This window comes from Dasypus novemcinctus, chromosome 25 (genome assembly GCF_030445035.2).
Source record: "Dasypus novemcinctus isolate mDasNov1 chromosome 25, mDasNov1.1.hap2, whole genome shotgun sequence".
NCBI lineage: Eukaryota > Metazoa > Chordata > Mammalia > Cingulata > Dasypodidae > Dasypus > Dasypus novemcinctus.
In genome coordinates this window covers 44,079,103-44,106,537 of record NC_080697.1, presented here as the reverse complement: position 1 = coordinate 44,106,537, position 27,435 = coordinate 44,079,103, and the positions used below count along the sequence as shown (strand labels likewise).

At 42.5% G+C, this 27,435-nt stretch overlaps 1 protein-coding gene across 3 annotated transcripts in view; it reads right to left on the bottom strand.

Moving 5' to 3' along the window:
• PXDN (peroxidasin) overlaps window positions 1-27,435 on the bottom strand; it is a 124,306-nt gene that overhangs the window by 33,224 nt on the left and 63,647 nt on the right. For all 3 annotated transcript variants that reach the window (XM_004477673.4, XM_004477674.5, XM_071211847.1), the window contains 10 exons: window positions 25,539-25,610; window positions 25,128-25,199; window positions 21,565-21,734; window positions 17,077-17,194; window positions 13,618-13,787; window positions 10,365-10,637; window positions 9,043-9,159; window positions 5,655-5,813; window positions 3,763-3,875; window positions 2,050-2,206 (listed from right to left, as the gene is read on the bottom strand). In XM_004477673.4, coding sequence (XP_004477730.1) covers window positions 2,050-2,206; window positions 3,763-3,875; window positions 5,655-5,813; window positions 9,043-9,159; window positions 10,365-10,637; window positions 13,618-13,787; window positions 17,077-17,194; window positions 21,565-21,734; window positions 25,128-25,199; window positions 25,539-25,610 — 1,421 coding nt within the window. The remainder of the gene's footprint in view (window positions 1-2,049; window positions 2,207-3,762; window positions 3,876-5,654; window positions 5,814-9,042; window positions 9,160-10,364; window positions 10,638-13,617; window positions 13,788-17,076; window positions 17,195-21,564; window positions 21,735-25,127; window positions 25,200-25,538; window positions 25,611-27,435) is intronic.

The following is a 27,435-nucleotide window of genomic DNA, read 5'->3' as shown; positions in this document are numbered from 1 at the left end:
GGACAGTGACCCACACAGACTCTTTTGGATATCTGTTGAGTAAACAAATGAAGAAACACTAAACAATCATCAGTAATTAACTGAGTTAACCGAAGACCCCGCATGCTTGCCATCTTTCACAAATGTTGTGCATCCATGCTGTGCTACCAATAAACCACACTATCAATGGACAAAACTAATCCGCTTTACTTTACCACAGACATAAGGAGTCTATATTTGGTGAGGTGATCAGCTACTATGAACAGGTGAAATACTTACACATTTATAATTCCTAGAACTGAAAGGCCCCTATTTTTTTTATGTATCACAATCAGGGACCCAATTTCCTAAATTTTGGAGCCTAACATTTTAGTGCCAAATAGAAGACAACAAGGCAGACAATTCTCCATCATTTCGTGATTCCATTATTGGTCCCAGTATTTCATTATTAACAAGGATTTAAACTGAATTTTTCTTTTTTATAAGCAATAATCAGAAAAATTATCCAAAAGCACTTATCTATGTCCACAGGGGAAAAAAAATGGAAAGGAAATTATCAAGATATTAGTAGTGGGTTTTTTTCTTAGATGGAGAGGAGATGATTTTTAAATTTTATACAAAGCCTATTCATGTTAAAGTAACATATATTTTTCAAGCACAGAAATAGATATTAGTAGGAGGAAAACAGCATTTTCTTGTCATAGGACTCATTAATTAAATTTTACATATACTATTTTTAATGGAAAAATATGGACATATACATTTTTTCCTAGAATAAGCAGAATTTCAGTTATTCACTTATGGTTCATATTTATTAAGTGTCTAACATATTCTGGGCACTATGTGGGGTGTTTAACATACATATTAATTAATATGACATTTGTCCTTTCCTTAAGGTTTAATAAGTCTAATGGAGAAAACACAGTTTCCAATAAAAAGCTGTAAAAGTCAAAACAGAGACACAGGTAAAATTCTGTGGAAGTTCAGAAGATGGACTGGCTACCCAGCTGAGGCGCTGGGCAGACTTCTGGAGGAGAGGGATATTTGAGTGTGAGGGGACTTACCTGGCAAGGTCTGACATTCCAGTGTAGGAAAAAGCATTCGTGGAGGTAAAATGTCACATGCATGTTCTAGGAAGTATGTGGCTAAAATTAAGTGTACAGAGAGCGCTAGAGTGAAGGAATATGCAATTGATGAGATGCAGGCTGGAATCCAATTGTAAAGACTTTATGAAAAGTTAAAAGAACTTGGATTTTACCCTGGGGCACCAGAAATCACGGTGAAGTGCTAGTAACATGTAATGAGATTCATTTTTTTGGAAAGATGACTCTGGAGGCAACTTGCAGATAGACAAGAATGGTGAGAGGCTGTTGGAATACAATCTGGGCAAAAGTTGATGAGGGTTAGGGTGAGACAGTGACAGGGGCATGGAGGATGTAAGCCCATGTAAGTAGTAACAGCCCATGCAAGTAGAATCAATAGACTTGCAGGACCAAGGGCTGGATTTAGAGAGAGGAGGTTGATGATTCTCCAGATGGCTGTACTGAAGGACACTCAGGACTTAAGTCAGAGGTTATACGCAGCCATGCCCAGAATATAAGGAAGCACAGGTAAGGAGCACAGAATCTTTTCCAAGCACCAACTGTTAATCACTTTCGCCACGTGTTGACTGTAAAGGATACATTTAAACATTCTAGGAATTGACCACAAACCAAACTAGGAAATCACGGAGAAAGCAAAGTTTCACCAAGTGAAGCAACCACAAGGGTTTGCAGAAGCTCAGCAGAGCAGAAAAAAAACAAGTGCCTGTGATGAGGGGCCAGGCCACCCCACTGACCAAGCTACGAAACACTGGGCAGGCTGCTCTGCCCCTCTGGGTCCGCCGTTTCCTCACTTGTAAATTAACGAGATGTTGTCTAAACCATTCAGAAAACCCTCAAGAAATCAGCCAACCATTCCATTAGAGGCCTGCGTGTGCTGTGTTTTTTCTTTCCTCTGCCTTTGACACCCACGAGGTAACATGCTTTGCGCACAGATGAGCAGCAGTCCCGCGAGCCGGCGCGTCCTTACCGTTTACGCTCAGGACCATGCTAACGGAGGCATGCCCGATGGTGTTGCGGGCCACGCACTCGTAGCGACCCGCGTCCGCGGTGCCCACATCGCTGATGGTCAGGAATCCCTCTGGGCTAATGTGGAACTTTCCGCTTTCCGTTACCTGTACCCCATCCTAGCACAAAACAGACCAAGAGAACAACGGTAAGAACAAGAACAGAAATACGAAAGAGAAGCGGAAGAAGTTGCTGTGTGGAGGAGGAGCGGTTACCATTTGTTAGGGCTTCACACATGAAAATGGATCAGGGCTTGTCCTCAGCTCTATCCACAGTTAGAAAGAGAAGGAAATTTAATCCAATTCTACGGAGACCGACTCGGCGGGATCAACTTTTCTGACACATTTACTCTAGGCTGGGGATAGAGCTTGATGGAAGAGCTACAAAGAATAAGATACAGATCATGTTCCACAGAATTTTCCAGGAAAATGGGGGTGGGAGAGGTCTGGACATAAATGGTTTAATAATGTCACTAGGACAAATGCTCTGATGAGGAAGGCACGGGGGGCAATGGAAGTAGAGCAGTCGAGCAACCTATAAAATGTTCCTTGAGAGAGATGGCACCTGAACTGAGCTTCGCTGATCTAGAATCAGATGAGGAAAGGAGAAGTGAGCCTTCCAGACAGAGGAGCAAGTACAAATGCACAGAGGAGGTCTTGAGTGTGTTGGGTAGAGAGGAAGAAGTGGTGAGGCAAGTGTGTGGGTGGGCAGAGGACAGGCAAAGGGGTCCTTAGACTCTGGGCTTAAGAACTTGCACTTTATTCTGTGAGAGCTAGGGAACCACTAGACCTGACCATCCCTGGGCCTGCCAGGAAATCATTTCAATCTAAGGTATTTGTTCATGATTTTTTAAATACTGTTAAAAATTGTTGTATTGGGCTTAAAATAAAAACGAACATGGAAAACAAAATAGCATCAATGAAATAAAACTTCTTCAAATGGGCACAGAGAGCAGACAACTTGGGGGGTGGGTGTGGGGAAGGGGAGAGAAATAAAAAATAAATCTTTAAAAAAAAATTAAATGAGATAATATCTGTAATGCACTAAGCCCAGAACTTGGTCCTTACCAAGCATTTGAAAAATAAAATATGATAATATCGTATTCAATTAAAATTGCACTAATCTATAGTGATAGGAGGCAGATCAGTGACTGCTAGGGGAAGAAGGGATGAGAGGAGGGATAGGAAGGAAGGATAACTAAGGGGTGCAAGGAGACTTTTGGGGGTGAAGGACACACTATCTTGACTGTGGTGGTGGTTTCCAGGTATATGCATGTGCCAAAACTTATCAGATTGTGTACTTTAAATATGTGTGGTATATTGCATGTCAATTGTACTCAATGAAACTGTTTCAGTGAAAAAAAAACAAAAAAAAAACCTTCTTAACTTTTGGTTACTGGACCATGGATCTCATAATGGAATATTTCTTTGCATGTGTCATCAAGAAGGTGAAAGGGCAAGTGGAGTTGGGTTGCTTTGTTTTATGTTCATAAGTAAGGGATAACCATCAGAATTTCTACAACTCAAGGTATACAATTTGAATTCTTTCCCTGCTATAGAAAATCTGTAGAAGAAATGGGCGGGGTACCAGCCACCCCTCACTTAATACAAAAGAGAGGTACAGTCAGAATGCCTCTCCTGCACTCTGAAGACATCCAGCACCCGAGATTTATTACCTTATTCCATGTTATTACTGGCTCAGGCTCCCCCTGGGAACTGCATGGAATCTGGACGTTGGTGCCAACCTCCACCGTCATATCAGTTGGAATGCTGGCAAACACTGGAGTAACTAGAAGGCAAGGGGCATGCAGTGGATCGACGTTAAAAAGCCACAAACACTTGTAATTTATTCAAAAAAAGTTTTGAAAAAGTAATCCCCCATCCCGTTTCCCCTAACGGCACTAAGAATTCTCAGTCACCCCCCCTCCTAGCCGCATCTTCACAGAGTCACCGTGCTAAAGGGGACCAAGGGATCAAGCACCCCAAGCCCCTTCCCAAACGAGCTCCAGCGTCTGAGAGCGCAGCCATGTGCGGTCTCCTCTCTGCGGAGGAGCACAGAGTTCCAGAGACGTGACCACGGCTTGAAGACCCTCCTGTACTCGCCTCCCACACCCACCCCCCCACGCTGAGACACGGCTGCTGGGGACAGTCTCCCAGAGCGCAGTGTGCAGGACGCTGAGAAATGTGAGGCGCTCTGGAGGGCGTCTGGTTGGAAGAAGCAAATGTGTGGTTACACTGAAGCTACTTTCCTCGTGTGCAGTGAAGAACCCTACATTAACGTGATAAGGTACTGGGTGGCCTTTTATGAATTCTGTTCCGTATGTTCTCTCAGCGAGCAGCCAAGAGTTCTTAGCCACCCAAAGTCCCTTCAAATTGGGAACTGGAAAGGCAAACCCCATAAAACCCAGAGCCAATAAAGCTGGGCTTAGTTCATCAACAACCTGTGGACAAGAGACAAGAGAATTCTCGTCTCTCAAGGTCCCAAAACAGAGTTTCAGGTGAGCCTCAGCAAAGAGGCACAACGGAATTCAAATCCCACCTCATTCCTATCATGTTCCTAATCACAGTCCCCTGACTTTTAGTACAAGCTTTAGGTAAAAAGGAGTCATTTCTGCTTTATCAGTCTTCGTATTTGGAGACATGTCTTCGCCTCCTTTTAGCCTGGCTCTATCAAAAAGATAGAAGGCAACAAATGTGGCAACATGTTCAAAGCTAGTAAATTGGTTATCTGGGTAGGGGGTATACTGGAGAGCTCTGTCCTGGGCTTTCAATTATTTTTTAATCTGTCCTATAAGTTTGAAATTATTTCAAAATAAAAAGTAAAAAAAAAAAAAAAAAAAATGCAGATATAAGGCAGCCCAGAGTCTTCCGGTAGGAGAGACGACTCAAACGCACATCCGAAAGGACAAAGGAAGACAAGCGTTTTCTCAGAAGGCAAACAGAAGAAAACTACAAAGGCCTCATAAAACACAGTTTGGGGCCTATAAAAAGTGGTTGACTTTGCTCCTTAACTAATCATTTAGAAGAGACAGTTAAGAAACAGTCCTTTCCTAAAGTAATATTAGTTAGCAATTTTAAAATATTGATTTGTTTTACTTCAAGTCTGCCTTTTCTGAGTTTAGTGCAAACATGATTAAAAAAAGAACTAATCTTTTCACTAGCCACAGTAAAAGAGACTTTAAGAAACCCTATAAACTCCTTGGGTTTATAAGTACAAGGAGTGGTAAATAAAATCCCAAAAAGGGAAGAGTAAACTCCTTATAATTAGCTGTGAAATTCATGTCAGCAAAACGGTATTAGAACAAATCAATTAGGAACAATGTGGGGAGCGCCTGCCTCCCACAAGGGAGGTCCTGGGTTCGGTTCCGGTGTCTCCTAAGGAAGACAGAAACAAACAACAAGCAAAAACGGGCATAAAAGACCAACGCAGGGGAGCTGTTGTGGCTCTGTGGTTAAGCACCAGCTTCCCACGTATGAGGTCCTGGTTTCATTTGCCAGTGGCCGGTACCTGTCCCCCAAACACAAAAAAAACAATATGAAGGAAGAATGAAATAACCCAGGCACCTACCTCTCGGCTGTACCATCAAATGTGCCACCACCCTCTGAGAGCCGATGATATTGACAGCCTGACACTCGTACTGGCCCTGGTCGTGGAGGGCGACTCCCGAAATCCTCAGTGTTCCCGATGAGAGGACCAGGTGCCGTCTGTCTACAGAGAGCTGACTCCCTGAAAGGCAGGGCCATTACTTTAGTTTTTTGTCCCCTCGAGTCCCCAGTTGTTTCTGATGTTATTTAAAGGTAAGAGAGGAAAACCTCGGGGATTAAAGAGAACTTTATCTGAGAAAATGCAAGTGCCACAGAAACGTGTCTGTCAGCCTGTTATGGCACAGAATAATTTGTTCTCGCCCTCCAGTAAGCAAAGCATTCATTCATTCATTCAATGAACATTCATTATGGTAGGCAGTACACAAGCAGGGAACAACAAATACAGGGATTCTCAAGTAACTCACAGAAAGAAGAAGCGAGGGGGACAGCTACTAGGGGGACTTTGAGCTAAGGGCTAAGTATGAGTAAGTCGGCATAAAATGGGGTTCCGAGGCCAGCTTTCAACACAGACCCTGTGATCAGATCAGAGATGGTTTTCTGAGAAAGGTTGATTGCAAGCCGTGTCTAAAAGGACAAGCAGAAGTATAAAAGGGGAAAGAGTAACAGGGACTGGAGTGATTTAAAAACACCAATAATTCAACAAAGGTCTCAATACCTTTTTTTCAAAGGGCAAATCCCCTGTTCTCACATATTAACTACCCGAGAATGAAGAAGTTCAGGGTCGGGAAGCGGATGAGGCTCAACTGATAAAGCATCCGCCTACCATATGGGAGGGTCCAGGGTTCAATACCCAGGGCCTCCTGACCCGTGTGGAGCTGGCCCAACCATGCAGTGCTGCCACGTGCAAGGAGTGCTGTACCACGCAGGGGTGTCCCTGCATCAGGGTATACCATGTGCAAGGAGTTTGCCCTGCAAGGAGAGCCGCCCCGCGTGAAAAAAAGCGCAGCATGCCCAGGAGTGGTGCCGCATACACGGAGAGCTGATGCGGCAAGATGACGCAACAAAAAAGAGAAGCAATTTCCCGGTGCCACCAAAGGTGCAAGCAGACACAGAAGAACACACAGTGAGTGGACACAGAGAGCAGACAATGGCGGGGAAGGGAAGAGAAATAAATAAAACAAATCTTAAAAAAAAAAAGTTCAGTGTGTATAGTGCAGTACACATGTCTCTACCCCCAAATCTGCCTTTTTTTAAAAAAGATTTAGTTATTTATCTCTCCCCCCCCCCGCCCCCCAACATTGTCTGCTCTCTGTGTCCATTTGCTGCGTGTTCTTCTGTGACTGCTTCTATCCTTATCAGCGGCACAGGGAATCTGTGATTCTTTTTGTTGCATGATCCTGTTGTGTCAGCTCTCCGTGTGTGCAGTTACCACTCCTGGGCAGGCTGCGCTCTTTTCGCACAGGGCAGCTCTCCTTACGGGGCGCACTCCTTGCGTGTGGGGCTCCCCTATGTGGCGGACACCCCTGCATGGCAGGGCACTCCTTGTGTGCATCAGCACTGCACATAGGCCAGCTCCATAGGGGTCAAGGAGGCCTGGGGTTTGAACCGCAAACCTCCCACGTGGTAGGCAGACGCCCTATCTACTGGGCCAAGTCCACTTCCCCAAATCTGCTCTTGAGAATCCCTGGAAAGTGTCCCTCAGAGGGACTAAAAGGCAGCGCCAGCCTCACCAGGCTGGGTTCTGGCCCAGTGAGCTCTCAGAGGGCCTCAAGATCACCACACCTCTGTTCCAGGACAGGAAACCTCAAGCTGCAGGAGACCCTTCTCCACCTGAGTCAGGATCTGGCCTTTAACCCAACTTTATCCATCCAGGCTACTGTCATCCCCTGGTGGGAAAATGGTTTATACCCCTCTCAAATAATGTGGCCAGTGATTTACCACGTGGAGAAAAAGGGCTAGAATCTATACCCACAGAACAGTCGTGACAACGAATGAAGAAATGGACATGAGAACACTGAGAATGAAGGCAAATAAAAAGGTTTTTTTTTAATGGTACACTACTGATTTCAAGAAAATTCTACCCCATGTGATATTAAATCTCAAAACAATGTTAACTACATGTAAAGCCAAAGACTTAGACACGATTTGGAGGAAGGAAAGCATAAGCAAGTAGAAAGTAGACACGGCCATGTCCTTTCAATAATGACCCGTCACCTTGGCATTTCATGCAATGTGAGTAACGTCCTTCACAACATAAACAGCAGGAACATGAGGGGCATTCAGAGTCCTCTGTTCCTTTCCCCAGAGCCTGGGTCATCATATCAGATTTAGTCACAGTTGGGCGCTGCCCAGAAATTTTTATGTTTTTTAAGTCTAGGTCAGTACAAACTTTTTTTCTTGTATTTATGGCCAACAAGAGAGAGTTGAGTAGAGGAAATCAAAGACACTCGGGGTCAGAAATCTCACCTTGTTGTACACCCAAAAGTAATGAAAGCAAGGTCTCAAACAGGTATTTACACACTAATGTAAAACTATCCTGCTATGAAGCAGGGTTATTCACAACAGCCAAAAGGTGGAAACAACCCAAGTGTCCAGCAACAGATGCACAACAAACCAAATGTGGTTGGACAAACAACTGCTTATCACACAGCTATAAAAAGGAATGACGTTCTGAAACATGCAGCAACTTGGACAAACCTGGAAGGCGACTGCTAAGCGAATTACCCCGGACACAAAAGGACAGCTATTATATGACTGTACTTAGAGGAAATATCTAGAATATGCAAATTCATAGGGGCAGAAATAGATTAGGGGTTACCAGGAGGTAGGGGGTGGGGGAACGGGGAGCCAAGGCTTAGTGGAGGGAAGCGGATTTGGCCCAATGGATAGGGCATTCACCTACCACACTGGGAGGTCCAAGGTTCAAACCCAGGGCCTCCTTGACCCGTGTGGGGAGCTGGCCCACGCACAGTGCTGATGAGTGCGAGGAGTGCTGTGCCATGCAGGGGTGTCCCCCGAGTCAGGAAGCCCCACGTGCAAGGTACACCCCATAATGAGAGCTGCCCAGCATGAAGAAAGTGCAGCACCGCGCACACGGAGACCTGACGAGGCAAGGTAACGCAATAAAAAGAGACACAGTTTCCTGGTGCCACCAAAGGTGCAAGCAGACACAGAACACACAGCAAGTAGACACAGAGAGCAGACAACTAGGGGGAGGGGCAGGGAAGGGGAGAGAAATAAATAAAAAATAAAAACTTAAAAAAAGAAAAGGCTTAGTGGAGACAGAGTTTCTGTTGGGTTGATGGGCACGATTCGGTAAAGGACGCACTGTCTGCGCTGTGCAGATAAGTAATGTGACTGCGCTGTACGCTTGCTGTTGGTTAAAATGGCTGAGAGAAAAGAAATCTCACCTCCTTTAGTCCAGGCAATGACCGGCTGTGGATAACCCTTTGCTTCACACTGGAAATCCACTGTCTGACCCTCGATAACAACTCGGTCTTGAGGAGTCACAGTAAACTGAGGAAGAGCTTCCGGAAGGAAAAACATTCAAATCGTGAAATTTAAAGAACAGTGTCAGGTAAAACCGCCCCACATCAAGCAACTTAGCAGTTTTCCCTCACCTCAGGAAATCATTCTTTCCTTTGTACCAAGAAAATGATCAAGTTATGGTAGGACACCTTATTGCTGGGTGTAGTAACAGTGAGCGGGTAAGAAAGAAAAAGAAATCCTAAAGCGTGAAAAACTAAGTGAAGCAGAAAGCATGTAACAGTGGTTGTTTCCTCAGTGCTATGCTGAAAAAATGAGAAAGGATACAAATTGACTCTATTCACTCAACAGCACTACTAGCTATAACGCATATTTTTTCCTATGGAAGTGTGGATAACTTTAAATTTTTACCTCATCCCTCTACATAATATTTACAAATGGTTAAAAAATGTGGGTCTGTATACCAAGAGAAATTTTTTTTTTATTATTAGGTGAAAACAGCAAGATACGGAACAGTATTCCATTTTAATAAAAGTAACAACTATAGCAACAAATAAGTAAAAACCACATAATGTGACTGCATATCTGTATGTACATAGAAAGAACTAGAAGGATGGATTACAAACTGCTCACCAAGTAGCTACCACTAGACTCAAAAATGGTTGTTGAAAAGGCGTTAATTTCTTTGCATTTTGTGCTTTAGAATTGTTTGAAGGTTTTCCAAAAAAAAAAAACTCTGTTTTGCAATTTATTTAATAACTAATAAACCCATTTCACAATTAAGCAATTTGGAAATATGTAAAAATAATACACTTAACATTCTACATCCAAAAATGCACCCTAACAAAGCATTTAAAGATGCATGCAAGATGTACTGGTTAATTCAGTATATACATGAACACATGCATGTGCATACTCACATTCATTCATTCAACAAATAGTTACACAAGCCAGGAGCTCTAGGTGCTAGGGACCCCATAGTGAAAAATTAAAGTCTGTCTGTGTAATGCTTCTTCTGTTCAGAAAATAAAGAAATTACCAAATACTATTCAAGAAGTCAAAAAGTTGTTAAGTGCTCTGGATAAAAATAAAGCAAGTTAGAGGGAGCATGGAACCAGGATGGAGATGGGGCAGGGCAGAAGTTGCTCTATTATAGAGTGGTCATGAACAAGGTGATAGGCCAAGCCATGTGGATATGCCTGGGGGAGGACTGTACGGAAAAAAAATGTCTTTTATTGGTAACTACCTTGTACGATGATATAAGCCGTGGCGTGGATGCTATCGACGCTGTTGGATGCAAAACACGTGTACTCGCCACTGTCTTCCTGTATGACGTTTTGAATGTAAAGGCCCCCCGAAGGAGTAATGGTCACTCGGGGGTCAGTGGGTAAGGGCGTCCGGTCACCCTTCGTCCAGGTGATACGGGGTTGAGGGTGGCCAGTAGCGCTGCACTCCAGAGTGACGCTTTCTCCAACCAACACTTCTGTGTTCTGTGGCTGTATTACAAAAGTGGGTCGAGCTGTCACAATTAAAACAAACAAAAATTTTGGAATAAGTTTCTTCTAGTTTAACCAGTTTTTTTTTAGTCCTTTTTTACTTTTTAAGATACATAGATGACACAAAATGTTACATTAAAAATTTTAAGAGCTTCCCATATACCCCACTCGCTACAACCCCCACTCCTCCCTAACCACAGTTCTTTGCTTGCTTGGAGTTTTCTTTTTTTTTTCCCACTGGTCCTATGGGTGTGAACTTTTTTAAGGCTATTCGTGCTATCTACTTTGTCTCCAAAAATAAGCAAAAAAAAAAAAAAAAAAAAATCTAACCCCATCTTTTTGTTTTGAAAAATGTACGAACAATAAAAATGGTCCACTGCTTTATATCAAACAAAATGTACGTAGCCCTTGAGCAAAAAACAATTATGATTGATAGGTTAAGAGTCAGATTTCTTATTTAAACTTTTTACTGAACTCCACTGATAATTCTTACTTTTGTTTATTCTCAATGCATCAAGTCAATTTTGTTAAACCTTGCTAGTTGTTCTTCTTTGGCCCAAAATATTGGTATTAAAGAGTATTTAGAGCATATAAAAGCAATCAATTTCACTCATACAAAGAAAAATGCAAATTAAAAAAACAACTGAGATAATAGTTTTCAACTCTAAATCTAGAAAAAAAATTCATATTTTACTAATATATTTTATGGGTGAGTTTGTGCAGAAACAGAACTCTTATAAACTGTTAGTGTAAAAATCGACACAGCTCACATAGAGACACAGCCATGTATATCAAAATGAGGAATTCATGCACCCTTTTTGCCCAGCAATTATACTTCTAGGAATTTACCCCACAGATATATTTGCATACATCTAAATGACATATGTACTGTATTACATAACTGTTTACAGTTTTATAGATCTTCTTATTCCTTATAAATAGACTATAAGCTCCTTATATGCCCAGGAGCTGTATTTTACCTTTGCAAAGATATTAAATATCTGGTGTTGAAATGTGTGGATATTTGCTTAAGGACTTTGATTTGAGAGCACTATATTCCTTTTGCTTTGTTTAGAAGTGAAATTTCATAGCTAGAAATACTTACATAAAAAAATATTTATTGTGTTTATCCTGGGAGGTACCAAGCAATACAAAGCTAAGACAAGTTCTTAGAGAGCTAAGAATCTCAAGGCAGAAATAAACACAAAACCACCCAAAATGCCACGTGACATGTTTTATAAAGTGCCAGGGAAACAAAGACACTAAAGGGACTTATTCCACAGTGGATGAAATTAAGGACAGGTAAGAAATTTCCAGGGCAGAAGTTACAACCGTAGCTTGGCTTGATCAATTTTATTCTGCTCTCAGCCTACACACACGCGAATGACACTGTAGACCCATCAAGAGTGGGTAGGGTGAGGTGTGCTGTTTTTTCAGAAGCCATGATGGATTGCATAAAAATCCAGATTTCTGGCTTCTTTAAAAAAATATATTGGGAAGTGGATGTGGCTCAAGCAATTGAGCTCCTGCCTACCACATGGGAGGTCCCCAGTTTGGTTCCCAGTGCTTCCTAAAGAATACAGTGAGTTGGCACAATGGGCAGGCATGGTGGGATGACACAAGACACAAGAAGAAAAAACATAATGAGAGACACAACAAAGTAGGATGTGGCAGTTCCCAGAGCCTCCTTAAAAAAACAAGCAAGGCAGCAAGTTGACATGATGGGCAGGTGCAGTAAGCTAATGCAACATGGTAACACAACAAGAGGCATGGGAAGAAAATCATAATGAGAGATACAACAAAGCAGGGAATGGAGGAGGCTGAAGTGATTAGGCACCTCTCTCCCACATGGGCAGGTGCAGGAAGCTAATGCAACATGATAACACAACAAGAGGCATGGGAAGAAAATCATAATGAGAGATACAACAAAGCAGGGAATGGAGGAGGCTGAAGTGATTAGGCACCTCTCTCCCACATCAGAGGTCCCAGACTTGGTTCCCGGTGCCTCCTAAAAGAAATAAGACGAACAGACATAGCAAGTACGAACAACAAGGGTGTGGGGAGAAATAAATTAAATAAATCTTAAAAAAAAAAAAACAACATAAAATACAGGAATTAAAAATAATAAATATATATATAGCAAAATAGAGTCCTTGCCAAATGGCAGCAACTGGCTGTCACCGAGCATTGCCCGCTTTGGAGAGGGGGTGAGTGGGAGGGTTGGGGCACGGGCACACAGTCTCTTTGTTCTGCCACTGCCCCACTTACCGGCTGTGCTCACTGCATCATCTGCCCTGACTGTGCAGACACTGAGTTTGTGTGCCCACCTCCCACCTCCGCCCCTGGGCTAGCGGATGATGATGGAGCACAGCAATTGTCATGAATCCTTTCTGACACTGCTTCAGAAGCAAAGGAAGTCGACTCAGACATGTAACAGCAATGTCAATCCGAGACTTCAACAATGATTATTATTCTGCTGGGTTGGGGTGCAACAAAATGCAGCAGGCAAGAAGGAAAGGCATTTCTGGAAGGAATTCTGTCTTCGCTTCCTAAGGCTGCCGTAAGCAAGTATCACAAGCCAAAGGGCTTAAAGCCTCCAACACCCATTGTCCCACCATGCTGGAGGTCTACGTCTGAAATGGAGGGGTAAGCCAGCCACGGTCCCTGTGGAACCTAAGAGAAGTCTTCTCGCCTTGTCCGAGCTCCTAGCAGTTCCCGGCAATCGCCAGCACTCCTCGGCCTGGGGCAGCCCACCTCCCACCTCGGCTCCTGTTGGCATGGCCCACCCCCCCACATCTGCCCATCTGTGTCCAAACCTCCCCTTCTTAGAAGGTCACAGTCAGGCCCGCCCTGGTCTACTCTGGCCTCATCTTATGTAATCACCTCTTCTGTTTCTACTTCCAAACAGACCCACGTTCACGGAATCAGGGATCAGGACTCAAACGTATCTTTGGGGGGGGGCACTCTCCACCCAGAGAAAACCCTTTATGTGAAATAACGTACCTGGAGACTCGAAGTACCTGAGGGTCACTTCCTGGGTTTTCACCTCTCCTGCCACATTTTTCGCCATGCACTGGTAAATCCCCTGGTCTGTCTCCTGAGTGTTTTGAATCATCAGCGTTCCATCATCCAATAAGTTTAAACGGGAATCTGTTTTCATGCTCAGCTCATTACTATAAAGACAGAAATCTGGTAGGCTCACAATTTTAAAGCACAAGGAAATACTTAATCCCCAGTGAATGGTTTTTGAGTGAAAGAAAGGGGATTCAAATGTCCCAGAGCACACCATGAACACTTCAGAGATGCAGCATAGGTCGATACTTTTCAGCAAACTTTTTTTTCTGAATAGCCTCCGACTTAACAGACAATTCTGGAAAAAGTATCTGTTGAATTATGTGTCCCTGATTAATTCCTTTTATTATTTTTATAATTTATATGTTTAGACTAGTTCTAATGTTTTTAAGAAGTCATAATTTTAAAGAGAAAAACATAAACATGGGGGAAAAATTCAAAGGCAATATTTTCCTTTATTTGTGCCAAATTAATTTTGGGGAAAGAGGTAGAAACACATTTTTACATTACTGAAAGCAAATGGTATATGCTCCATTAAAAAGGCATCTAAAAATTAATTTTAAAAAATTATCTATAAGCTTCTGTTCCTTTCCCTTTCAAGACACACAATAAACCAGTGGTATCACTCCAGCTGCCACATGAATTCATCTGTCCGGATGTACAATTCCCGGGACACCCATCTCTTATCCTCTTCGTGACTTTGGTGAGCCCTGCAAACAACAATGCCTCTCCTGGCCTGCTGCCACATCACCCAGCCCTTCCCAATTACCCGTCACAGCCAAGAAAGGCTTCATCCCCTGACGTCTTCGGAGCACGGCTCACCTGTCCACTGCTCCCCACCAGCTCCCACTCCACACCCATGTCAATTGACTTTAGTTCCCTTCGTGCAAAAATCACATCTGGAGGAGACAATCTAGGGAGTAGCTGAGATTTATAGTAACGACACCAAAAGAAGAAAGCAAAGCCAATAATGCACTGGCTAGATAGGAATACAGACCAGTCTAAAAGGAAGCCCAATTTTATTAGCTCCCCAAGACAAGTAAAGCCATTTTAAAGATAAAAGCTTCACTTCCTGTAGTCCCAGCAATCAATCACCTTCCATGCTAAAAATGGCTTGCCCCCCTTTTCCTAAGGACCCAACAAAGCCAGGAACTTGTGTCTGATGACGCGTGGAGGAGAAACAAAGGCAGCATTCTGTCCCCATGGGCACGTTAATGTAACCTCAAAGAGAGCTTCCAAGGAGGTGCATGGTCTTGCCTCCCCCTAGCTTTTCTCTGCCTGGCGTGGCCTCTGCTCACCAATCCACCAAAGCATTTTCTTTTTCCCTTATTGACAAGTTGAAGTATCCACATTCACAGTTTGCTGGGTGGAACCAGACTCAGTCCCTGCAAACCAGACTCTTTCTGATACAACTTCATCTCCTTCCCACGAGCACCAGGAGCCAGCAGGAGAGGCTGCCTGGGAGAGATTGGTGAGGGGGTCGTGGAAGGAGCCCCAGAACAAGGAGTCGTCAGGTCTAGCACTTTGGTTCTAGCTCTGTCATATGTGGCTCTGAGATTGCAACTTTTAGTATCAACATGTTTGTTTTTCGATTGCAGCTGGGAACTCTCTGAGCCAAATGTGTGCTTCCCTACCTTTAGTTCAGAATTCCTTCCATGTTACAGATTTTAAATGTACTTCAAAGTTACGTGGGATTACAAAATCTTTGACAACCGGGACAATGCCTTGCATTTTTTGCTGTACAAACAATTGGATCCAAGGTGGATTTTATTTTACAGCTCTGATGACAACAAAATCTACACTAGGAAAAAATCTCCCATGTCTTTTCAAGTATTAATACATCTTCTGATTCTATATCTGACTACTCTCAAATGCCAAGCTCACTATTCTCAAGTTCATCTCTTCTATAAATACTATTCTACTTGCATAGCCAAGCCATATTTGCCTTGTAAATTTGACCCTCTTCTACAAAGGATCTATGACTCAGTCAGTGGCTGAAATTATCTGGCAGTGAAAATAAATGGAAGCTGGATCTTTTGAAATGTCCTCCTTGCTCTGTCATGACTAAACATGGCCAGCTAGCTCAAAGTGTAAAGGCTAAAAGCAAGAGTAACAGTCATAAGTCGGTCCATAAATATGTACGTGTTGATAACCTTGTGCAAATAAATTTGAGAGTGGTGGTAAGGTGGCTTTATGTTTAGGATTTCTTTTTTAGGATTAGCTTGATAATTTAAGCTAGAAAGTACCCTCCCTGTCTTACCATGTAAGACCGTCAGTGATCTGCCCCAGCTCCTTCTCTAGAACAATTAGCACTCTCCTGTATATATATACATGATCTTCAGGTCTACCCACACAAAAGACTTCCACCTACAAAAGGGGAAGTGTTACCTGCCCCAATCTTGTGCACATTCTGTAACTCCTTTCTTCACCTCTTATCTCTAATCTCTATTTTTCATCTAATCTTGGTTGTCACCAGCCCCAGCTCCCTAACCTAACGGGAGTAGGGGTGGGGGTAGGGGTGGGTGAGCACCCACACTTCCATCACAGCACTGTCATACACTGTAACAACCAGCTAACAGATGCCCGTCTGTGAGCCCCTGGAAACTGAGTGAATTTGGTGGGGGGTGGTTGCTTGGGGGGTGTAGACATCTGATCTCTGCATTCCCGGCCCATAGAACAATATCTGATTCTTAAAAGGCCCCTAGCGGATGCCTGTGAAATGAAGGGGAATGGGGGGAGCCTTTGTTTCAGGAGGCAAATTAGATATATACAAGAACTCAACGAATATTTGCTCAGGTCACGGAGTAAGGCTGCAGCTACCCCCACTCACTCCCGTCTCCTGAAAATGCTCTGTCCTTAACAGGGTCGGCTAATAACACGGACATCTAGTCAGGCCCGCTCACGGTGCTCCAGGTTCCACGCCCGCTAACACAGCGAGCAAAACCCGGCAGCTTCTGACCAGAGCCAGGCAGCTGCAGCCGGCAGAGGTGGACGGCAGAGAGGCATGAGCAACAGCCTTCCCTTCCAGGTCCTGAAGCCAGGCTGCTCCTTTAATTCAAACCACGCATCCTGGCGGAGAAAGTGCTCTGGCCTTTATGGAATGAGACCTACTGTCCTCTGCTCCACATTGCTGTGCTTAAGCCAAAGCACTGGCAAGAGGTCCTGAAGACGGCAGAAACGCCTGTTCCTAGCAAAGTTCCTACTGAAAAGCAGCAGAGATGAAGGAAAGGTTATTTCCTTGATATTTCCCCCAACATGCAAGGGGAAGAAAGAGTCACGTGGGGGCTGGGGAGGTAGGGGGCAGTCCAGCAAATACATTATCTGAATATTTTGAGAAATGCCAAGTACCACACGTGCTCCAGTCACTTTCCTGTTCACCATCTAACTTACTTGTTTCGGAGCCAAATAATTTCAGGTTTGGGGTTGCCTTCAGCTCTACACGTGAAGTACACGGTATTCCCTGAGGTAACATCTGCATCCTGGGGCTCTGATGTAATCCTTGGCCTTTCTGTGCCAAACGAAGAAATGGAAACCTTATTAGTTTTAAGGTGCCAAGGAAAATGAATCAAGATTGCAAAACCAAATTCCTTATGTTCGAAAGAAATTCACAAATGCTCAACAGTGCATCTCGACCATAAATTTGTTTAGTGCCCTCACAGAAATGACAAACTGGCTTCTCTTCGGGTAAGAGCATTTTATGGCATGAATCTTCACAGAGCATTTTTTTAAAAATATCTCCGGGATGCCACTCCCTAAGAATCTCAGAGATGGCGTAAAGTGAAATGTCTTCAGAAAGGCATCAAATAATTACCGCCAATGGTCTATTTACTTTTTTTTAAATTTTTAAATTATCTTTTCTTTTTTAAAGTTAATAGATCATACAAATGTTACATTAAAAAACATAAGAGGGTTCCATATACCCCACTCCCCACCCCCATCATTTTTTCAATTGTATTTTTTGAAGATATACAGATCACAAAAAATGTTTCATCAAAAAATATAAGTTTCCCATATACCCCATACCGCCCCCCAACTCCTCCCACATCAACAACCTCTTTCATCATTGTGGCACAGTCATTGCATTTGGTGAATACATTTTGGAGCACTGCTGCACCATATGGATAATAGTTTACATTGTAGTTCACACTCTCCCCAGTGTGATGTCCAGCATCTGTCCCTGCAATATCATTTAAGACAACTCCAAGTCCCAAAAATGCCCCCACATCACATTTCTTCTTCCCTCTCCCTGCCCTCAGCAACTACTTGATGTGGTCACTTTCTCCATATTATTGCTACAATTTCTTCCATTACTAATCACAATAGTTCTATAGTAGAATATCAGTAAGTCCACTCTAATTCATATTTTATTACTCCATCCTGTGGACCCTGGGATGGTGATGTCCACTCCACCTCTATATCGAGAAGGGGCTTAGATTCCAATGGTTGATGGATGCGATTCTGCTTGCAATTGTAGGCATTCTTGGTTCCCTGGTGTGTTGGTTGACCATCCTCACCTCCCTGTTAGCTGACCTGGGTAAGACCAATGAACTGGAGAGTAGGAGTTGCAACTCTGCTGAGGCTCAGGGCCCAGCTGGCACATGGCCAGTCCAGAGATTTAAGTCTCCTGAGTATACACCAACCCTAGTGCCAACCACAGGTTAAGTGGATTTTAGTGTCATGTCAGTGGGCTCTACTTTGGAATTTGTGTTCCTGAGTGTGATGGAGTTGGACTCAGATGTGACCTTTCTACACATGCCTCTTCTATAACTATTTACTCTTTAAGACAGCATAATCCCTATACATCAGGGACCCTCAATTAATCTTTTTCTTAAATGAATAATACAAAATAATAACTATTATCTAGAAGCAACCCTGAAAGCAAAAATCTATAAAAAGCACAATGCAGGGTAGATAACAACAAAGCTAGAGCTGCTCTCTACTTCCTATTTCCTCTTTCACAAGTGCCCACTCCTCTAAGTCAGCAAACCCAACAGAGAGGGAAGAATGGCCTCTTCATGCCTCCTAAAAGCCAGCTATTTCCCACGCTCTGATTTTTAATTGTCACCTAAGTGCTGTGGATTCCCAATTGTTTACTCGTGTGCACATCTCTCTACTGAGCTCCAAGCCTACATAATACAACCGCTTCCTGGAAAGCTCCCCTTGGCTGCCATCAAGAAATCCAGCACGCCACAACAATGTGGTGTGTTGGTGGAGGAGTGTTGTGTGGGAATTTCACACATGTGCATGATTGTCTTGTAAGGTCACGACTTCAATAAAAAATATTAAGAAAAGAAAAAGAAAAGAAATTCTGCATGATAAGTAGGCAGACCTACATTCGTCTGCTTAGTCACTGCTTAATGATAAAGCATTTTGAAAAGATACTCAACCTCTCCAAGCCTTAATGTACTCATTTATCTATTACATCCATTTGTGGTGACACACACATACCTATATGACTGTGTACGTAGTGCACTGCACAATACCTGACAACTTACTTATGCCAAATATGCTGGGTATTATTATTAGACAGCAGTCAAAAGGAAATGCCTCAAACGCGACATGTCTAAAATCTCACACATACTGCCCTTGACTTATTTCCTTCCATTTTTTTCTGAAGTAGAGGGATGGCCTGTTCCCATGCACTCTGTAGCCCAAAATGTCAGAAATCTGGGACTCGTTTTCAACTCAGGGCTCTTTTTGTTTCCTACATTAAGACGCTGTCTCCTCAGTTCTTCCTTCTCTACGGTCCCACAACCATCTGGCCTCCTCATGGCTGGTTCTCTGGGAACACGGCACCCACCCCCAACTGGTTTCCCTGCTTCCCTCACACACGCCCTTTGATTCACTCCCCACACAGCTGCCACAGGTCTTTCTAGAACATAACCCTCATCATGTCTTTCTTTTATTATATCTCTCCATGGCTCCCCAACGTGAACAGAAAAGAACATTTCCAGTAATTTTTTTGTTAATAATTCATATCTCAGGTTGTACAACTCTGCGAATATACTAAAACCCACTAAATTGTACACTATAAAAGGGGGAATGTTACTGGACTGTGAATTGTATCTTAAGACCACACAAAAAATAATAATTAGTACACAAATGACTAAAGTAAAGAGTAAAAGTAGGGGGCAGGGAGGATGTGGTTTGAGCAGTTGCACACCTGCTTCCCATATGGGAAGTCCTGGGTTCAGTTCCTGGTGCCTACCTGAAAACCAAATGAACAAAAAACAGCAAGCAAAAAAATGAAAAAACCAACTCAGGGGAGCCGATGTGGCTCAGTTATGGAGCACCGTCTACCCACATGTGAGGTCCTAGGCTCAATATCCTGCCCCCCAGTACCTCAAAAAAAAAAAGTAAGAGTAATAAGGAATCTCAAAATAATATAACATCAGCAAATTTTTATTATATAATTGTTTTTCAGTTGGTTGCCATGGAGTTAAGTTTGCAAGACTTTTATCAAGGGGTTCCCTAAGGACCACCCGCCGTGGGGGAATGATGGCCACGGGGCTGTGCTGAGGCGAAGGTGGGCTGGCTTGAATGTAGCTGTAACAGATCCCTCCACAGAACCCACGTGGGGCTCTGCACCTGGGGTACCCCTCAGCATTTTCTCACGCTGAGGTAATGGGGCAGGGATTTTGTACCCCCCTTCACTGCCCAACATTTGGATATGGACATGGACGAGAGAGCAAAACTCTGGAGGGAGGGCACCTCCCTACAGCTGAGGGCTATTACCGGGAAAAAATATATATACACACAAAAGGATCGCGTTAATAAGGGAATACAAATTAAAACAAATTCACTTACACTATCCATGGGATTATGGATCATATTTACTGATTTTTAAATTTTCATGAGTGCTGTTTTTAATATTTAGGAAAGAATGAGGCTTTGGATAAACAACTGAAAAAAAATGAATTTTAGCAACAACAACAAAAAAGGGAACTAAAAGAAAAGAAAATGTTGAACGATTCCTTGGGTATTTACCAGAAAGATCCTGCCCTACAATCTGACTTGATTTCGTTTCTTTGGGTAATTTTTAATTTATTTTTTGTAGTATTACAGACATTATATACTGACGCAACTCTAGAGAAACCTACGCATATCCCTAAGTAACCGCCACTCAGATAGAGACACTTAACATTTCCAGCTTCTACGCAGGCTCCCGCAAGCTCAGCCCCCATCAGTATCCACCCTAACCCCACCCGAGGAGTAACTGCCATCCTCACTCTCGTCACCCTCAATTAGTTTTGTGAGTTAGGCAGTAACAGCTTTTATTTTTTTATTTTTCTCTATTTTTTTAAATGTTACATTCAAAAACCATGAGGTCCCCATATACCCCTCACCCCACTCCTCCCACATCAACAACCTTTTTCATCATCATGGCACATTCACTGCATTTGGTGAATCCATTTTGGAGCACTGCTGTACCACATGGATAATAGTTTACACTGTAGTTTACACTCTCCCCCAGTCCACCCAGTGGCCCATGGCAGGACACACATTGTCCAACATCTGTCCCGCAGTACAGCTTTTAAATACAAATAAGGTATTTGGAGGGGATGTGAGGGAAAAGTCGTGGCAGTTGGTTTCATTTTGCTTTGCTATTTAACAAGGGAACTTTAAAATAAAACCTATATGTATTACTGAATAGTTGCTTATAGCTCTTACAGAAAGTGTTTGTCAAGGGAGGGTCCTTCCCAGATCCCAGCCATGATTTGATTTTTAGGGGAATGCAACAAATGGCTAAAGAGCCAGCTGCACGTGCTAAAACCATCTGTGGAATGCCCACACGCCAAACGCGCAGGGAGTTAAACTCCTGAGAGCGCTAACCTCCAGCTGGCACCGCAGTCCAGGCAGCACCAACGGCTTACTCACCACAATTAAGCTCTTCTGGGGTGATAGTTGCCACTGATCTCCCGTGGATTCCTCTAGGATATTCACAAGTAGCTGCCGCTTGGGCATTACCAGAGTTGGCATAGGTCTTCAGCAAATCTGCCAACCACAGGATCTCACAGTCACAGTGAAGGGAATTTGAGTCCAGTCGCCTTTGGAAAGGAAGCAGCAGCCAGTGAGAAATGGAAACAGGGAGATGCTAAACCACGCCAGACAGACAGGGGTCTCTTGATCCAAAACTCACAAAGGAACCCAAGTCAGCAAATCCACAGTGACTAGAAAGCACGGGGGTTAGATTTTGCTTTTTGTAACAATCTGAGGCACAGCCCAGTCCTTGGAACCTTGGGCTAGTTGGGGAAATGGAGTACATGTATGTGTATCAATAAAAGGGAAAACTCAAGGTGCAAAAAAATGCTGAATAAATTCATAAAAATGATGCAACAAGGCAGCCCATGATTAAACCAAGTGATCAAATGAGTTATCAAATAGTATATATCTTAAGTTCAAAACAAAGGCACAAATATGGGCTGGAAAAGTTTATGAATGGGGTAGGACAGGAGCCATTCCTAAAAAACCAATGATAACAACAATAGCAACAAAATCATCAATATCACTGACCTCTTAACCTATCAGGAACTATATTACTATACATTGTAACATTTAATCCTTAAACATTCCATAAAGTAGAATACTAGAGTAGAGCTGCATCCTGTGGTTGGAGTTTATTTCTAAAGCCAGGACCTAGTGCAAAAAAATTGCCATAATGAAGCTTGACATATCATCTCTCAATAAGTATAACATAAGCAGGTTATTTTGTTTTGTTTTATTGGGTTTTTTCCTCCTTCCTTGGAAAAGATTGCTAAGTTTTCAGTTAAACACAAAACAAAGGAGTAGCAGTAATAGAAAGAAGGGTGTCCAAAATAGTGGTAACAATAGCAAGATAGACAACACTTGCAAGACACGTACTGTCATCCGAACTTTCCATGAATTGACTCAGTATAAAAACCCTTTGAGGTAGGTACTAGGTCTTCATTTTCAAAGAAAAGGAGATGAGAGCCAGAGAAGTTAAAGTAAATCACTGAAGGTCAGAAAGCCAACGTGTGGCAGAGCCTGGATTTGAAGTTAGGCGGTTCCCAGTCACTAAGTCCACACTCAGCACAGCCAAGGGCTCTCGCCGTGAGAGGAGACCGAGGACCGGGGGAAGGACAGCTCCCTTCCAAGTTCTTCAGGACATAAGCTCACTGAGTGGAACGAAGAGCAGAAGTGACCCTACTAGTGACATGGTCACTTCTCTGACAAGCGCACACAACCGAAATTGATTAAGCACAAAGCAGAAATCAGTGACTCCAATATGTTATGATTTTTGCAGATAAGGAATTTGTGATTTGGAGAGGCTGACTCATTTATGCAAAGGCACTCAACCAGTTGGGGTGGACCCCACGTCTGAACCACCTTCGGACTCTAAAGCCTCCTGCTGAAATATATAACCCGCCGATTGCAGTACAGAGCTTCAGGGATAAACCCTGCAGGATAAATGGGGGGACTGATCTCTGACCAGTCCTCACCGCGGTGGAGAGTGCCAAGGGAGGACACTCACCCCCCCTGTCGCTCCCCTCCCTCTGGCGTCAGAAGAGAGAAAGAAGACAGCTTCCACCAGGCCACTGCAACCAGGAACTCGGGGCGAGAGAGGAGACAGGGTGGGTGGATTCAGGAGACCCCGGCGATGCTGGAAGAAGGTGAGTTTGGAAAGAGCTCAGGCACAGATACAGGAGCAGGGACAGTGAGCCGGCTCTACTCAGCAAGGGCAAAATCTCATCACTGAAACAGAATCTAATCTTTTACAGATTAAGCCATGTAGCAGGGGCAAACTGAGGAGAGAAACAATCAAGATGAAAGAAATGGCATTATCTAAGACAGGGAGTTTGCCAACCATGTAGAAGGAAGCTGAAAATACAGAAAAATGGTTGACAGTACAGTCGAGATTCTAATTAACCTCTATCTGCCTTAAACTCTTCTTGGTTATTTTCTGGAGTATTTATCTGGTAATTTCACTGCTACTGTCTCTTATCTATCAAATACGGGGTATTTTATCCTATCTTTCCAGCTAGAATGTTCTTAGTTAGGCTGGTGATTTCTAGAATGCCCACACACTAAAACGTGCAGGGGGATTAAACCCAGATGCCTGGTATTTTTTTTCATAAAGAAAAAAAAAATTAAAAATCATCTTAAGGTATAAGTTTTATTTACTTTATTTCACTGAAGTGATCAGACAAACAAACAAAACACCACTTTTGGAGCAGAGCTTGTTTCTTCAAGTATTCTATTTTTCCCTTGGGTCTAGTTCATTGAACTCTACAGAGAAGGCACTCTGTAATATCTAATTGAAAATAATGACCTTCAAGACTATAAAGGAGGGAAACAGACTTGGCCCAGTGGTTAGGGCGTCCGTCTACCACATGGGAGGTCCACGGTTCAAACCCCGGGCCTCCTTGACCCATATGGAGCTGGCCCATGCACAGTGCTGATGCGCGCAAGGAGTGCCCTGCCACACAGGGGTGTCCCCGCGCAGGGGAGCCCCACGCACAAGGAGTGCACCCCGTAAGGAGAGCCGTCTAGCGTGAAAGAAAGTGCAGCCTGCCCAGGAATGGTGCCACGCACACGGAGAGCTGACACAGAAAGATGACACAACAAAAAGAAACACAGATTCCCATGCCGCTGACAACAACAGAAGCGGACAAAAAGAAAGAACACATAGCCAACAGACACAGAGAACAGACAACTGGGGTGGGGGGGAAGGGAAGAGAAATAAATAAATAAATCTTTAAAAAAAATAAAAGACTATAAAGAAAAACACAAAAAAGGTGTCAAATAACTTTTGCTGTCAGTACTAACATTCCTTGAGTCTAAGAAATTACTCTGTATAAAGAAAAAGTATTTGGGGAGGCCTTTAAAAACTTGGTAGATTTCAGGGTATGTAATTTAGTCATCTACACGAATAAAATAAAAGGAATGGAATACAGTACAGAGATTTTGTGTAGACTGATATTTTCACCAGTGAAATATACATCACTACCCATTAAAAATTAACTTAAAGAACTTAAAGATGGTTGTGAAAGAATGTTTCCCCCTCCTAATCATGGTCCCTATTAAAAGATTACTATATTGCCACATTCCCTGAGTCATCTATGTACTTAGTTTTTACATTCTGGTTGACTCAATCCACTCTCCATAGGTTTTTGTTTGTTTTGCTCACTGTCTGCCTGTTTTTTGCTTTTGTTTTTGTTTTTTTGCTCATTGTATGCTCTTTGTTTATTTGTTTTTCTTTAAGAAGACACCAGAAAAGAACCAGGGACCTCCCGTGTGGGAGGCAGATCTCAATCTTTTGACCCACACCTGCACCCACTTCATATGTTTTAACTCTTTCATAATGCATATTCTGATTATTATAAGCACTTCATAATCCCTGACTAAAAAGAATCAGGCAAATGAATAACACAGAGAAATTCGATTTTGCTGAAAAGGTAAACAAATGGTATTATACTTACAATCTTTTCATAGATTCCAAGTGATTAAATGTTCCTGGAACTAAATGTGTAATTCGGTTGTTATGTAAAAATCTGTTGAAAGAGAACAAAACAACTTCTTAAAATACTTCTTCACCATACATTAGCTTTTATTCATAGTTCAGTGATTATATTTACTTAATACAAATGAATTTGAAAGCGATGTTCATTAGTCCAGAGAAGAAATGGATTTTTTCTTCTATGTCATGATCATTTGCAAATAAGGAAAAGCATAAATCTGACTTCTGACTTGTTAATTAGATTAGTAACATAGATTTCATATCAAAACAGATATTTTAACAGATTTTGATCTAAACTCTACAAAGCAAATGAGCAGAGCCCATTTACATATAACTTTTACATAAAAAAGTAAAAGAACAAAATGCAACTTACAGTCTTTCAAGCTTTGGTAAATGCTGAAATGATTCTGGGTCCAAAGTTTCTATCTGATTAAAATGCAGGTATCTAGAGAAGGTTTAAAAAAAAATAAAAAGAAACAATTTAAACTATTTTAATTATTTTAGCAGGTCCAGATTTTCTGTTCAAATTGGAATGTTAATAAATAACTTTCTAGGTTTCTTACACTCTATGGAGAATAAATGAAATAATCAAATAGGAAGATTATATAAAATTGAAAGCAAATGGGCATAGACTTTCATAGAATTTCTGGACAATATTAAATATAAAGTATAGGTCTAGGCACATTGAGTTTCTGTAACATTTAAACTGAAAGCCTGTTCCTATTGCATTCACTTTCAAAATATATGGATATTTCAGTGGCACAACATTGTGAACGGAATGCACGCCACTGAAGTATATAATTAAAAATGGGTAAAATGGGACTTTTAAGTTGTATATATGAAAAAAAGGATATTTCATTAAAGTCCATCAACGTAATCTTAATTATAGCACATATGTAAATATGTGAATACCTTCATTAAACTCTTTTAACATGTATTAATTGGGGGAGAGGATCAATCTGTACTGTAATTTGTCACTAAGCCTACTGTCAGCTAAATAAACAAATTAAAATATCCTTTAGTTACACAGTGTATCCAGTGTTTACAATTTTTTCCATTCAAGATGTCTCCCGTCTCTTCGTAATATACACATATTGGGTACAACTAATTTTGTCCAATTTTTCTGCAGATTGCTTTCCTGAACACTGATTTTTCTCACTCTGAAAACTGGTGTACTCTTTTTCCTCTTATGGAAACAGACTACATCACCCTTCTCCTGGGATGCTGAGCTGGCGCTGGTGCACCGCGCCTCTCCTCTGCACACACAGCAGAAAGAGCGCTGTCCATCCCACGGCCACGGCCAGCAAGCACACCTTCTGAACGTTTACTACTCCAAGAGGACACCCAAAAGAGTATCCGAATTAAAATACTAGCGGTGAGAGGTCTTTATCAGAAATCGAAATTGATGAAAGCTTCCTCAAAACTCACCCTCAATGTCAGAAGAGCTCCATGAACTTTGAAATAACTGGCACTTTAAGGTCACCGACCTTCCAGTGTCAGCACCTCTGCCCTATTTCATACCTGGCTCTCTCCCTGAGCCAGATGCACACCAATTTTCAAAGTGAGAAGACCAATGTTCAGGAAAGCAATATTCAGAAAAATTGGAGCCCACGTGTCCTTTTGGAACTCCCTCGTCCTCCTGCTCTCCCCTCCTGCCTCCCATGGACCTTTCTGGACTCAATACACCTCCATCCACGGATGGAAAATGTGGAAAAAGGCAAGATGAACGAGAGCAGGAAAAGGGAGGAAATCCAAAAATCAGTGACCATCACAGGTTAGAACTTGTATCAAAGACTCTGGAGGAGAAGGATTTTTAAAAATAACATTTACTGTGTACCTCCTACATGCCAGGTAACATAAAGACAAATATATCATGCTTCTTGGCCTCTCGCAACTTATACCAGGTCAGGAAGACAAACACATAAACCAGAGAATATCATCGCTACACAGAATGTGATGCACAGAGGCGATGTTTTTCATCAAGCCTGGGCATATGAGATGAGTTCTGTGCCCAGCCTTGAAAAATCAGTAGAGGCCAAGCAAGGAAAAGAAAGGAAAATATACAAGTCCCCCATGGATAGTGGTCTAATTTAAAAAAAAAAATCATTCTTCTGGAACCCACAGTAAAGGCTGGGCCAGGAAGAGGGCTGAATCGGTGGGACTTAAGATATGCACCTGCGAAGGTACCGAGGAAAAGCTACTTGGGGATCTATTTACAGAACCCAGTGTTCCTGGAGCCCCAAGGAATCTGAGTACCATCTCACCAAACC